This window comes from Helicoverpa armigera, chromosome 26 (assembly GCF_030705265.1).
Source record: "Helicoverpa armigera isolate CAAS_96S chromosome 26, ASM3070526v1, whole genome shotgun sequence".
Classification (NCBI taxonomy): domain Eukaryota; kingdom Metazoa; phylum Arthropoda; class Insecta; order Lepidoptera; family Noctuidae; genus Helicoverpa; species Helicoverpa armigera.
The window spans coordinates 786,370-798,084 of NC_087145.1; the positions used below are offsets into that span (position 1 = coordinate 786,370).

The following is an 11,715-nucleotide window of genomic DNA, read 5'->3' on the forward strand; positions in this document are numbered from 1 at the left end:
AATGTATTGCTTTTCTCCTTAAAACTTTTTTCATCCCAATAACACTTTAGAATATCGACTTTCTTGCACAAACATGTACTTTCTGATAAAAGTAAATATTTTTAAAGAAATATGTTCCTACTGTATTGAACCCCTGATGAGTAGCGCGCCAAATCTAGATATTTCCACTCGCTAACAGATGGCGCTTGCGTGTGGAGTCTATATAAGCAATCTGACATGCCGCCCGGCGTCATTTAAATCAAGAAACGCGAAGTGAGAGATACGCTGCGATTCCACGCGATCTTATAACACGTGTATATTATAACCGCGCTAGTCAAGTCAAGAAGTATTCTGTGCTACAAACGTTACTTTTAACCTGAGAACTCTTTATATTAAGTGAAACAGTTAAAATGCCCGAAGAAATGCAGACCGATGTTGCGGAGGTGGAGACCTTCGCCTTCCAGGCGGAGATCGCCCAGCTCATGTCCCTGATCATCAACACATTCTACTCCAACAAAGAAATCTTCCTCCGTGAGCTGATTTCCAACTCTTCTGATGCCTTGGACAAGATCCGGTATGAGTCACTCACCGACCCATCAAAGCTGGACAGCGGCAAGGAGTTGTACATCAAGATCATCCCCAACAAGAGCGAAGGTACACTTACAATTATTGATACCGGTATTGGTATGACCAAGGCTGACCTCGTCAACAACCTTGGTACCATCGCCAAGTCGGGAACCAAGGCGTTCATGGAGGCTCTTCAGGCAGGCGCTGACATCAGCATGATTGGTCAGTTCGGTGTGGGTTTCTACTCATGCTACTTGGTAGCTGACCGCGTGACGGTTCACTCGAAGCACAACGATGACGAGCAGTACATGTGGGAGTCATCAGCGGGAGGCTCATTCACAGTCCGCCCCGACCACGGCGAGCCCCTCGGTCGCGGTACCATGATCGTACTACACATCAAGGAAGACCTCACTGAGTATCTTGAAGAGCACAAGATCAAGGAAATCGTTAAGAAGCACTCACAGTTCATCGGCTACCCCATCAAACTGATGGTGGAGAAGGAACGCGAGAAGGAATTGTCTGATGACGAGGCTGAGGAGGAGAAGAAAGAAGATGAGAAGGAGGACGACAAGCCTAAGATTGAGGATGTCGGCGAGGATGAGGAGGAGGACAAGAAGGATAAGAAGAAGAAGAAGACCATCAAGGAGAAGTACACGGAGGATGAGGAGCTCAACAAAACCAAGCCCATCTGGACCCGCAACGCTGATGACATCACACAGGAGGAGTACGGTGACTTCTACAAATCCCTCACCAACGACTGGGAAGACCACCTGGCCGTCAAGCACTTCTCTGTTGAAGGTCAGCTGGAGTTCAGAGCACTTCTGTTCGTGCCCCGCCGTGCTCCCTTCGACTTGTTTGAAAACAAGAAGCGCAAGAACAACATCAAGCTGTACGTGCGCAGGGTGTTCATCATGGACAACTGCGAGGACCTCATCCCTGAGTACCTGAACTTCATCAAGGGTGTGGTCGACAGTGAGGACCTGCCCCTCAACATCTCTCGTGAGATGCTCCAACAAAACAAAATCCTCAAAGTAATTAGGAAGAACTTAGTTAAGAAATGCTTAGAACTCTTCGAGGAGTTGGCTGAGGACAAGGAGAACTACAAGAAGTATTACGAACAGTTCAGCAAGAACCTGAAGCTTGGCATCCATGAGGACTCTCAGAACAGGTCCAAACTGGCTGACTTGCTCCGCTACCACACATCTGCCTCTGGTGATGAGGCATGCTCCCTCAAGGAGTATGTATCCCGCATGAAGGAGAACCAGAAGCACATCTACTACATCACTGGTGAGAACCGTGACCAGGTAGCCAACTCTTCATTTGTTGAGCGAGTCAAGAAGCGTGGTTATGAAGTTGTCTACATGACTGAGCCCATTGATGAGTATGTAGTACAACAGATGAGGGAGTATGATGGCAAGACCCTTGTCTCAGTCACAAAGGAGGGTCTGGAACTCCCTGAGGATGAGGAGGAAAAGAAGAAGCGTGAGGAAGACAAGGTCAAGTTCGAAGGCCTCTGCAAGGTGATGAAGAACATCCTTGACAACAAAGTTGAGAAGGTTGTTGTATCCAACCGTCTGGTTGAGTCACCATGCTGCATCGTCACTGCTCAGTATGGTTGGTCTGCCAACATGGAGCGTATCATGAAGGCCCAGGCTCTCCGTGACACATCCACCATGGGTTACATGGCAGCTAAGAAGCACCTTGAGATCAACCCTGACCATTCCATTGTTGAGACTCTGAGGCAGAAGGCGGAGGCTGACAAGAACGACAAGGCTGTGAAGGACTTGGTCATCCTATTGTACGAGACTGCGCTGCTGTCGTCTGGCTTCACCCTGGACGAGCCCCAGGTGCATGCCTCCCGCATCTACCGCATGATCAAGCTGGGTCTGGGCATCGACGAGGACGAGCCTATCCAGGTGGAGGAGTCGAGCGCCGGCGACGTGCCCCCGCTAGAGGGTGACGCTGATGACGCGTCGCGCATGGAGGAAGTAGATTAAATCTCAGCTTAGCCATGTTGTAATGGTGTTTCTTATGTGATTGTATCGCGAAGTTATTTTGTGCACTGGTGTACAGCCAAAGACTGATTTAGTTCAAATTCCATTATTCAAAATAAATGGTAACATTAACAAATTATTTCTTCGTTTTATTCCTTTCCTCCTAGGTCTTAGTAAATCACCTGATTAGGTACACACAAACAGTCATAAAGAGACTGACACACACATACACCTACCTATCTACTTGGTAATATGAAGATATTGCACATAGTCCTTCATGTACGATCTTAATATTGTAATAACTTGTGTAATTACATATAACTATAGCAAAGGACAGCAATATCTTCATAGGGTCGAGTAGGTAGTAATAGTTCTCACTGAGTAGGCCTACTCAAATGGTTACCTCACACAGAGTAGGTACATACCTATTTTGTATTCTATGTAGGGTCCAGCATCTTTGTTGCATTATAATATGCAACAAAGGTGTTGAATGCAGGGCCCTACTTAGCTCTTTCTTAGGTAGGTTCATATAAATATGTACCTACTTGCACATCCCACACACAGCAACTTATTTTGCTGAAATGCAGCGAAGATGCTGGATGCTGCAGGGTGCAGCATAAAATCTTTCACAAGTAGGTTCATAAATATGTAGGTAGGTACCTACTTGCACATCCCATACAGCATATGATTTTTGCTGTTAGATAATGCATTGGAGACGTTGGCTGCTGTGCCATGCCGAGGACTCACTGTCTACAGTGCACCCACATCATTTTTCTATAATACTTAATCGTTGTCCTGTATAGGTAGGTACTTAATTTTAGAACTAAACGAAGTAGGTACCTCCTTATAATACAATATCAAACAATAGCTTTGTTTAAAGTTTTCACATTCAGGGGGTTTCCCAGACAGAATAAAATAGTAATTATGTTCTCCACTACATAAACCTTCCTTACTAATAAAGAGAAAACATTTATTTTAAAATCTCTGAAGCAGAACCGTTAGAAAAATTATTTCATTGTTGGGAAGTTACACTATCCCTCAGCAACCGGCAATTTTTTTATCCGGGTACAGGAAGTTCGCCCTGGACATGGTCAAACAATCCAATCCATTTATTTATACAAGTTTGCTTGTATAAATAAATTGGTAAAACAAAGCCAGGGGAAATAGCTTATCTGGCTAATTTTATTTCGTTCCTATACATTTTTCGGGTATTCCCCAATCAATGTTAACCATGCCATATTTAGCTATAAGATAATTCTGTTATCAAAACCGATAACAGCAGTTTTGAGCCTTCAATTACCAATCAATTAATTCAAAGACATGGAACGCTATTTCCATTATTCATCTTCCAAGGGAGTTTTAAGAGGTCATCGCCTTTTGAAATAACTAGGTCACACACACCTAATTAGTGTCAAAACATTATTACTTGGCGGTCTGCCCAGTAGGTGAAACTAAAATTAATTTCGGAGTTTAGGGTTCCGTGTAAAACGGGACCCTTATTACTAAGTCTGTCTGTCTATCACCAAGTTGTATCTATGAACCGCGAGTCGCGACAGACAGTTAAAATTTTGTGCGAGTCGGACTAGCTCATGAAGGGTTCTGTACCATTAACTATAAAATGAATAAAAAAATCCTGGTATTGTTTTTTGGGAGCCCATTAAATATTCTTATTTTCAGTAGATACTACTATAGGTACTTATTGTAGTAGTGATTACATAAATACATCAACTATCTATCTAGGTTTCATAGTTCATGAGATACAGCCTGGTGACATACAGATAAAAGACTTTAGAAATGTAGGTACTAGATTTGATACCTGGTACAGCTTGGCAAAAAAGAGTGTGGAATAAATGAGGTCAGCACTATCGCACCTGTGGCAACCGGAATACTACGATTCACAGATTTTGATGTTTGTTATTTTTGGAGATATTCAATCTTAAGTAGGCGATGTCCCTTGGACACTTCAATGTCCAGTATTAACGATGTTAACAATTTTTATTTGATTTTGATTTTTAGTTCCAACTGTCACCGCGTCAGACTCTTTTTTGCCAAGCTGTACCTATGTATATGGTGATGAAGCGAGTGTTTGTTGGCTGTGGTCTTTGTGGTAGGTACCTATGGTGTAGCACGTACGTACAACAGTTGTTTGCACCTAGCAAGCTAATCAATAGTTTAATTTGTCTAAAAAATGTTTGTTCTACAAAAACTGTTCATGAGAACGTGCAGAGGCTTAGGCATACGTTTTTTTTTTGCTTGCACTCTAATTCTGATTGCTTCTAAAATTTCTGATTCTACTAAAAAGAAAACACATAGGTGATTTATGCAGTATTTTTACCAACAAAACCTTCCTTGAATCTACAAAGCATAACACAAATACAAAATATTTTTACAGACAAAGGATTATAAGTCTGGTTTAGGGCACATGCTAGTATTTTATATGTTTTTGTCATATCTATTAGTTTGTCCACAGGAACAGTCTTAGCAGCTTCATGGTTGACACTCTTCAATAAACCTTCTTCTTTACCCTCACCTGGGGTCAGGGGCACAGGAGGCTCCAGTTGAGTGCAATAAATGGAGAGGCCCTCCGCAGAACATCCTACCAGGAACTTTAACTTATCCTTGAACCTGTATTGGCTAAATGATACCTTTACTGCATTATGCTGACTCTCCATTGTTATAGGAATCTCACTGGTCTTGCTGTCCACAATGCCAGTAGGACAACTGCCTCTAAACACAGAAGGCAAGTGTGTACTAGCCAAATGATGACTAGGCCAGAAGCTAATCCTTCTCCAGTTATCACAAACAAAATTCACCCAAGTAATAAAGACATTACAGACATCACATTTGTTAACACCAAACATTTTACCTATTTCAAAGTCAGGCTTGCTGCGCCTCAACTTAATAAGTAATATTAAAAATTGATCTTCAATGGACAAATTACATAAGTCACTAGACCTATACTTGATGTCACAGGCCATTGGCACAAGAGTTGACAGAAGAAGTGTGAATTGTGCATATGTGTCTAGCCCCGTGTAGAAATATACAGATTCATCATCGGTGACTAAATCTTTTGCAGAAAATAATCTCAAACTGTTTGAGGTCTGCGTGCATTGAGCTCGCACCAGATATTTAGAGCAGCCGTGGCAGTGATGACTCTGTGCATGCGACCTAGTGCTGTTGCTACATTTGTCATGAGAGTCGTCAGCATCCATAGAGTCGCGTTTTTGGCTATCACTGGAGATTCTTTCACGATATTTTCTGTGTCTGCGACCTTTTCGTCGCTTCAGCCTTGCGAGATTCAGTCTTGATAATGAACTGGAATTCCATTCAAAAATCGATGGCACCGCATTCTTCTTCAGGAACCTGTGGAGTGGCGCTCGCCCTGTAATATACAAATCGTAATTACAAATGTGCTCCGTGCTAGGCCTCACTTTAGGGCTGATTTATCTCAGTGTGGCGAATATTATCAACTTATTACCTGTGTAGATGCCCGCATTGTCGAATTCCTTCTTATTACCTGCGTATATGCCTGCATTGATAAATTCCTTCTTAGTACTTAGTCAGTGGGTCATTCCTAGAGCATTCTAGGTACTACTCTACATACATTAGGGCCTCCAGTAGACTATCTACAAGAGGTCAGGTCAAACCTCACCACCATTTGAAGGAGATTCACCCATTATCCCTTGCCGCAAGAGGTCGGGCCCTGCTGCTCCAGGCAGCATTATAAGATTGAAATTACCGTTACTAACCAGGAAAGCCAACAGGCCTCATGTAGTCGGAATCATGAAAATGCTTTCGACAGACTCTTGCTCCTTTTGGAACAAAATCAACGCGCTTTATAGCCTCGAGCCATCGTCTTCTTAGTTCTGCGTCTTTCGGGAAACTATGGTTTGCCTTTTCCCTACACAGAGGAACGCTACATCGCGTCATTATAAAAATTTTTGTTATATCGTGTATTAATAATAACAATGGGTCACAAAAAACTCATAATATTATTTTAGAATTTTGGAAATAAAATTTTTGATCCGTACCCTGAGCTAATTTGGCATTACTTTGACATTTCATCAGTGTTCGTTTGGTTCATTTATTTTGAATGAAAAACAAAATAGTAACTATAAGATATTTTATGAAAACGCCATCTAGTATCCAATAGCTAAGGTGAAATACTTGGACAAAGGAGTCTGCAATGTTCGAGAAATAACTTGAAGACGTATGCAGGTACAACTACTTGCTTCGATTCTCTTTACTAACATTTACTAACTGCTTTTTAAAACTACCTTTTTGATGTTTCTAATAGTTATTACGGACACTTGTACGAGGTGCCTGTGGTTAAAAACATATACCTACTGAAATCAATTACGAGAAACGTTAACTTTGCCGCGTTAATTTAGTTAGGAGCCAATCTTTAGTTTTGATTTGAAATGATTTAGGTATTCCACAACATCAAAATAATAATCTGCCATCCTAATAATTTGCCCTTTAACGGCCTGCGCATCTAGGTTACATAATAGGTATTGATTTCAGATGCATCTAGAAAAATCTTCGAGCTAAAATCTGACGTCAGCCGCATCTGAATGACGTCAATATTGAAGAACTGAGAATGATGCGACAACTACATAGATAGCTAGGTAGATATTCTAAGATACTTCTGACATATTTCCAGTTCTAGAGTTCTAGAAACACCTGTCTGTTATCTTTGCCAATAATTGAAAGCTAAGCTAAAAAGCTGCACTCGTAATTTGTAATAAGTAGGTAAGTACCTATGTAATCAATACCTACACCTATGATTTGCATACTTAATAGGTATGTAAGTATGTACACACTTTTCTCATGAACTTCATGTGAACTACCTATTAGCAAAAAACTACGTTAAAGCCAGTAAATCAAAAGAGTTAATCAAAAATAAGCACTTTTTCAACATTGAAATTACAATATGGCACTCCCAAAACACCTCATGTCATCACCTGCCCAGTTTACTCAGTTTTGTCTAATTAATCAATTTTAAGATAACAAAGCCTAGATTTAATTTTCAAGACTATACACATATCAAATCCTTCAATATTTCCCAAAATCAACAATTAAATAGGTACATATTGTAAAATTGATATCGTAGAACAAAAAATGCATTGCAAAGCATACGAGAAGGTTCGCTGTTGACCCAGTTTCTCCGGGGCCGAGGGCAGGGCAGGGTGACTTTTCTAGAATGTTCGGGAAAAGCCCACTCGTTGAGAAAGTACCTCATCATAAGAATAGAAGAGAAAGTTTTTTATAAACTGATTTCGTAAGTAGTAAGTTCTATGTAATGAATACGTCTATTTCTATGAATTAAATTCAATTCCTTTAAGATATTTAAGAAAATGTTAAACATGAAAGCTGGTACATGCAATACCTATATCGTACAAATAATTGGAAATTTTAATTATTTAGTTCATTTCTTCAATAAACCAATCGTTTACGAGAATTTTGATCATATTGCAGTCGCATGTATTTTAGAGTCGATAGGATGTACGAGCAGCGCAATGGAACTAACCATTACCCTTTTTTTGTTTTACTAAAATACTTCTAAAACCCTGAAGGAATAACGTTACCATATTCTTAAAAATCTGTAAATAGTTGCAAAATAAAATATATCAAAGAGACGAGAATTTTATTTATCCAAGCAGCCGTATTAATCATTTTAAACACATTTACCATTTTAAAGTTCTAAAAATAAGTTCTAAAAAGCTATAAATAAATAAATAGGCAAAGCAATTTAGTACAATCGTTATATTATTCGCACGTAAACATGAGGGGTAGAAAATTCTAGACGACCTTTTCTGGGCTTCGGGGGCGAGCCCCCGCAAAACAGCTGTGCTTGCATGTAAACAAACAAAATAGTACCTACATAACTGTATTGCCATCTCTGTCACGCTTTGCGTCATTCATTGATTCATATCATATAGAGAGGAATGGAACGCGCCGAATTCCCGCGCGTTTTCTAGAATATTTTGCCTATTATTGCCAGTACGTAAACTTCAATGTACCCATTTTTACAATCAGCATTTTAAAAGTTATTTTTAGTTCTTTGAAATATAGCTCACTGACTTGAATGATATATCTAAGGATAAAATGAAATATTACCCAAAATATTTACGAGATTGGGTAATAAACATATTTTTCTTAATAACTAGCGTTTTTTTTTCTTATATAATAATTATTGTTATTTTAAAATTAACTGTGTAGGTACATCTTAATCTATTTAAATAAAACTTTTTTAAAATAATTTCGCCAACCAATAAGTAATACTGTAACCATATTAAAAACTGCAGTCAACTATTTACTATATACAATCTTTCTTATTTTTAAGTGAACTGCTGCTTTTCTGAATTACTTGTTTTTTTATTTTTATTTGTGATATACTTTAAAAATATACGAATGCACAAAATTATTAAATACATAAATAATGTAGTTTTTTGCTTCACCAACTTTGTTACTCTCACCACTGTGTCGGGGAGAATTTCTACAGTGACCACCCTTTTGAGATGGAAGATTGTTAGCTATCTCTTTCACACGAGCGCTGTGATTGGTCGGACAGCCGTGACCCTCTAGAACCTTCGCCCTATTCTGTTCATTAATTGGCTGTTTCCAGTGACGTCTAGCAAGGAGTAGAAATATCTCGAATCCCATTTGTTGACTATATAAGCGGCGAGCGCTCGGCGCGAAGTCAGAATTAATTCAAACGCGAAACAAAGCAGACGAAGAGAGTTCGGTGCAAACCGGAGAGTTTACTAGACTCGCAAGCTACAAGTTCATTTAACGAAAGTTTTCAAGTGTGAAAGTAGATCGTTTGAGAAGACAGACACAATGCCAGCTATCGGAATCGACCTAGGCACGACGTACTCGTGCGTCGGAGTGTGGCAGCACGGGAACGTGGAGATCATCGCCAACGACCAGGGCAACCGCACCACGCCATCGTATGTGGCGTTCACGGACACGGAGCGCCTCATCGGAGACGCAGCCAAGAACCAGGTGGCCCTGAACCCCAGCAACACAGTGTTCGACGCCAAGCGACTCATCGGCAGGAAGTTCGACGACCCCAAGATCCAGCAAGACATGAAGCACTGGCCCTTCAAGGTGGTGAGCGACTGCGGCAAGCCCAAGATCCAGGTGGAGTTCAAGGGCGAGACGAAGCGGTTCGCGCCCGAGGAGATCAGCAGCATGGTGCTGACTAAGATGAAGGAGACGGCGGAGGCGTACCTCGGCACGGGCGTCCGCGACGCGGTCATCACCGTGCCGGCGTACTTCAACGACTCGCAGCGCCAGGCCACCAAGGACGCGGGCGCCATCGCCGGGCTGAACGTGCTCAGGATCATCAACGAGCCCACGGCCGCCGCGCTCGCGTACGGCCTCGACAAGAACCTCAAGGGCGAGAGGAACGTGCTCATCTTCGACCTCGGCGGCGGCACGTTCGACGTGTCGATCCTCACCATCGACGAGGGCTCCCTGTTCGAGGTGCGCGCGACGGCGGGCGACACGCACCTCGGCGGCGAGGACTTCGACAACCGGCTGGTGAACCACCTCGCCGACGAGTTCCGGCGCAAGTACAAGAAGGACATGCGCGCCAACCCGCGCGCGCTGCGCCGCCTGCGCACGGCCGCCGAGCGCGCCAAGCGCACGCTGTCCTCCAGCACGGAGGCCAGCATCGAGATCGACGCGCTCTACGAGGGCATCGACTTCTACACGCGCGTGTCCCGCGCGCGCTTCGAGGAGCTCAACGCAGACCTGTTCCGCGGCACCCTCGAGCCCGTCGAGAAGGCGCTGCACGACGCCAAGATGGACAAGAGCCAGATCCACGACGTGGTGCTCGTCGGCGGCTCCACCAGGATCCCCAAGGTGCAGAGCCTGCTGCAGAACTTCTTCTGCGGCAAGAAGCTGAACCTGTCCATCAACCCCGACGAGGCGGTGGCGTACGGCGCGGCGGTGCAGGCCGCCATCCTGAGCGGCGCGCAGGACGCCAAGATCCAGGACGTGCTGCTGGTGGACGTGACGCCGCTGTCGCTCGGCATCGAGACCGCCGGCGGCGTCATGACCAAGATCATCGAGCGCAACTGCAAGATCCCGTGCAAGCAGTCGCAGACGTTCACCACGTACTCGGACAACCAGCCGGCGGTCACCATCCAGGTGTACGAGGGCGAGCGCGCGATGACCAAGGACAACAACCTGCTGGGCACCTTCGACCTGACCGGCATCCCGCCCGCGCCGCGCGGCGTGCCCAAGATCGACGTGACCTTCGACCTGGACGCGAACGGCATCCTGAACGTGTCCGCCAAGGAGAACAGCACCGGCCGCAGCAAGAACATCGTCATCAAGAACGACAAGGGCCGGCTGTCGCAGGCGGAGATCGAGCGCATGCTGGCCGAGGCAGAGCGCTACAAGGAGCAGGACGAGCAGCAGAGGCAGCGCGTGGCGGCGCGCAACCAGCTCGAGGCGTACGTGTTCAGCGTGAGGCAGGCGCTGGACGAGGCCGGCGACCGGCTCTCGGAGCAGGACAAGAGCGCGGGGCGCAGCGCGTGCGACGAGGCGCTGCGCTGGCTCGACAACAACGCGCTGGCCGAGCGCGACGAGTTCCAGCACCGGCTGCAGGAGCTGCAGCGCACGTGCCAGCCGCTCATGACCAAGCTGCACCAGGGCGCCGGTGCCGCCCCGGGTGGTGGCGCCATGCCCGGCGGCATGCCCGGAGGATACCAGCAGAGCAGCGGACCCACCGTCGAAGAAGTCGACTAAAACAAGTTGTAGTGATCTGAACACTGATTGTGATATTATTTTCAAGACTGATTGTTCCTATGTATTTATTTTGTCAGCACTTAATCTTCTGTTGAATTATGTTTAAGTGGCCAGTATTAATTTAATCAATAATGTAAATAATGTTAATAAAAATAAGTTGTATCGAAACTTCAGTTGTTTTATTCAATGTAAAAATAACCTATTAGAAACGAAAACAAACTACATCATTCCTGAAATAGCGAACATGATTCATACTATTTTCATATGTGATAAGTCTCATTCAGTCGTCTTATTTTAGAATCGTTCATACACCTACACTCTACCAACGATTTCCAATGTCACCTAACTACAATAAAAAACTTATACAAATTGCAGACTTATCAAATGAAATGAAATGAAATGAAATGAAATG

General features: G+C 43.8%; 3 protein-coding genes across 4 annotated transcripts; 2 read left to right on the top strand and 1 right to left on the bottom strand.

Moving 5' to 3' along the window:
• The first annotated feature begins 209 nt into the window (after window positions 1–209).
• On the top strand, window positions 210–2,679 carry LOC110380968 (heat shock protein 83). The gene has a single exon (XM_021341131.3). The coding sequence runs from the start codon at window positions 390–392 to the stop codon at window positions 2,541–2,543; it is 2,154 nt and encodes a 717-aa protein (XP_021196806.1). The 5' UTR covers window positions 210–389; the 3' UTR covers window positions 2,544–2,679.
• A 2,175-nt stretch (window positions 2,680–4,854) lies between these two features.
• Window positions 4,855–6,621, bottom strand: LOC110380962 (uncharacterized). 2 transcript variants are annotated; one of them, XM_021341124.3, is made up of 3 exons: window positions 6,290–6,621; window positions 6,019–6,069; window positions 4,855–5,922 (listed from the first exon to the last, which is right to left on the bottom strand). In XM_021341124.3, exons 1-3 carry the CDS (start codon window positions 6,468–6,470, stop codon window positions 4,859–4,861), a joined length of 1,296 nt encoding a protein of 431 aa, XP_021196799.3. In that variant the 5' UTR covers window positions 6,471–6,621; the 3' UTR covers window positions 4,855–4,858. The 2 variants fall into 2 exon arrangements, with proteins under 2 accessions (XP_021196799.3, XP_021196800.3); XM_021341125.3 differs by lacking the exon at window positions 6,019–6,069 and having other exon boundaries at window positions 6,290–6,620.
• A 2,624-nt stretch (window positions 6,622–9,245) lies between these two features.
• Window positions 9,246–11,472, top strand: LOC110380961 (major heat shock 70 kDa protein Ba). Its single transcript, XM_021341123.3, has one exon. It carries the CDS (start codon window positions 9,384–9,386, stop codon window positions 11,301–11,303), a length of 1,920 nt encoding a protein of 639 aa, XP_021196798.3. The 5' UTR covers window positions 9,246–9,383; the 3' UTR covers window positions 11,304–11,472.
• The last annotated feature ends 243 nt before the right edge of the window (window positions 11,473–11,715 follow it).

Bases quoted from the DNA above. Each gene is read 5' to 3' on its own strand.
- LOC110380968 (XM_021341131.3), top strand. From the start codon at position 390: ATGCCCGAAGAAATGCAGACCGATGTTGCGGAGGTGGAGACCTTCGCC.
- LOC110380961 (XM_021341123.3), top strand. From the start codon at position 9,384: ATGCCAGCTATCGGAATCGACCTAGGCACGACGTACTCGTGCGTCGGA.
- LOC110380962 (XM_021341124.3), bottom strand. From the start codon at position 6,470: ATGACGCGATGTAGCGTTCCTCTGTGTAGGGAAAAGGCAAACCATAGT. The intron at 6,070-6,289 runs GTTAGTAACGGT...TTATCAATGCAG, and splicing joins GAGGCCTGTTGGCTTTCCTG to GCATATACGCAGGTAATAAG. The intron at 5,923-6,018 runs GTAATAAGTTGA...TGTATATTACAG, and splicing joins CAATGCGGGCATCTACACAG to GGCGAGCGCCACTCCACAGG.